At 42.1% G+C, this 2,399-nt stretch overlaps 1 protein-coding gene across 2 annotated transcripts in view; it reads left to right on the plus strand.

Moving 5' to 3' along the window:
- mfsd9 (major facilitator superfamily domain containing 9) overlaps window positions 1-2,399 on the plus strand; it is a 15,465-nt gene that overhangs the window by 6,659 nt on the left and 6,407 nt on the right. For both annotated transcript variants that reach the window (XM_014011665.1, XM_014011666.1), the window contains exons 3-4: window positions 59-102; window positions 869-998. In XM_014011665.1, coding sequence (XP_013867119.1) covers window positions 59-102; window positions 869-998 — 174 coding nt within the window. The remainder of the gene's footprint in view (window positions 1-58; window positions 103-868; window positions 999-2,399) is intronic.

Genomic DNA, 2,399 nt, shown 5'->3' on the forward strand with positions numbered 1-2,399 from the left:
TCCATACAGGATGACTTTATTTAATTAAATGAATTAAATTCTTATTTAACTGTTTCAGGGTCTACATATGGGATCCTGCAGCTTTTCTCAAGCACAGTAGTTGTAAGTACTGACTTTGTTTTTCTCTCTTCACTATTTCTCACTCGGCGGGACATGCCCACACTTAGTGGYCAAAGTAGTTGCATTCCACGTGATTTCTGGCATTTAGTGAAAACAATACACACTGGATCTTTTAGGCTGATTGTGGTCACACAGCGCATTCAGAATGCACACGTTCGCTCACATAGATCGATCCTAATCAGACACAAAACTCTTCTTTTTTTTAAACAGAGAAATCAATCTCTACTCTTTAACASGACTCCTGACTAAACGTTTTATGTTACAAACAAATCTCAGTTTCCTGACAAAAGGTTTAGCACATGAACTTAAGGTCTCCGCTCGCTTTCTGCTGCAGCACAGAACTCCTAAAATTGGCTAAATTCTCGGTGGTCATGCGACAAATTAAACACATAAAGAGCGATCTGTTGGTTCCTTTATGCAGACCGGCTGAATCCTGATGAATGTAGGGATAGTTGAACAGCTGGGTTACTATGGTATCCCACATCCAGAACACAGACCARCTCAGTTAGTCCTAATATTATTATTTCATCATGAACGTGTCTGAGAGAAGGGGCGAGAATCTAATAAAACAAGAACGCCTTGGTTCAGAGATGGTATAACGTTTTAGTGCTTCATTCATTTGGAGTCATGTGATGYGTTAAACCCAAACTTTTAATCATATTTATTCATGGAATATGATATTTTAAATGAACTCCTCCTTTAGAAATACCCATCAACTGATCTCTGGGTGAATCTGTGTGATTGTCAGGGCAGCTGGAGTGACGTGGTCGGACGGCGGTACTCTCTGCTGACATGTCTGCTGCTCAGCGCTCTGGGCTATGGCCTCCTTGGGATGTCTACGAGCATCACTTTRTTTATCCTCGCACGGATACCTGTGGGTGAGTCAGAAGGCAGCACTAAGAATATTTAATTTTAAATTGATTATCGCCCACCACCAAAATACAGTTGGTTTTTTAGCAAAATGTTGCATAAACTACCGGTCGGATTATGCATGTGTGCAAATATTCCATAATAACTCAAAAAGAAAAAAATWAGTAGRTCCTCTGGATAAGTGAAGAATTTATCTGACAGAGAACTCACCCAGCCAGAAACCGAAATCCTGTCCAGAGGACTGAACTTTTCGGTCGCACCAAGAAGAATTCCTCTGGTTGAGATGATCACAGCCACAGAATCAGCCATTTGCAACAACAAAATCCCAGAATTTGAAGCAGAACAACTTAGGAACAAAGTTTCAGCCTGTCTCAGCAATGTCAAACCACCACCTTTCAACATTAGTAGAGAAGAGAGATGCTCTCACCACCCTCAGCAAGGACAAGAACATCATCATCGTCTCAGCAGACAAAGGAAGGTACACAGTGATTTTGAACCAGAAAGACTACCATGAAAAGGTTATGACACTCCTTAGTGACAAGACCACACACGAGCCACTGAAAAGAGATCCAGGAAGCAGATACAAGAAGAAGTTGATAGAGTGCCTGAAAAAGTTTAGAGCAGGACAAGGCTATTAACCGCATTCTGTACCACACACTGTACCCAGGTGAGGCCACTCCTAGTCTGTATGGTTTACTCAAAATTCACAAACAGGATGTACTGGTAAGACCCATTGTTAGCATGATCAACTCTGTCACTTACAATGTTTCCAAATATCTAGCGTCAGTACTTGGTCCATTAGTTGGCATTTCAGATCGTCACATACAGAACATCATGGACTTTGTGAACAAGGTGAGTGATGCCATCATGGAGACGGATGAAACTATGGTCTCCTTTGATGTCACATCACTCTTTACGTGCATTCCCGTTGATAAGGCGTTGGATGTGGTCTGTGTAAGATTGAAATCAGACGCCACTCTCAGCAGCAGAACCACTCTTTCTACAGAACAACTGTGTCAACTTCTGAAACTGTGCCTGGAATCAACCTATTTCACATATGGGGTGGGTGGGGGCAATACTATAAGCAGAAACATGGGTGTGCTATGGGCTCACCAGTTTCCCCTATTGTTGCAAACCTGTACATGGAAGAGTTGGAAAAGAGAGCTCTGATGTCCTTTACAGGGACACCACCGAGCCATTGGTTGAGGTATGTTGATGACACCTGGGTTAAAATTAAATCCCAGGAAGTCCAACATTTCACTGATCACATCATCTCTGTGGATAAATATATAAAATTCACACGAGAGGATGTAAAAGATGGCAGGTTGGCATTCCTGGACTGTGATGTCTCAGTTTCGGATGGAGGACAGTTAGAAACTGACATGTACCACAAACCCACCCATGTAGAC

This window comes from Austrofundulus limnaeus, unplaced genomic scaffold, assembly GCF_001266775.1.
Source record: "Austrofundulus limnaeus strain Quisiro unplaced genomic scaffold, Austrofundulus_limnaeus-1.0 Scaffold83, whole genome shotgun sequence".
Taxonomy (NCBI): domain Eukaryota; kingdom Metazoa; phylum Chordata; class Actinopteri; order Cyprinodontiformes; family Rivulidae; genus Austrofundulus; species Austrofundulus limnaeus.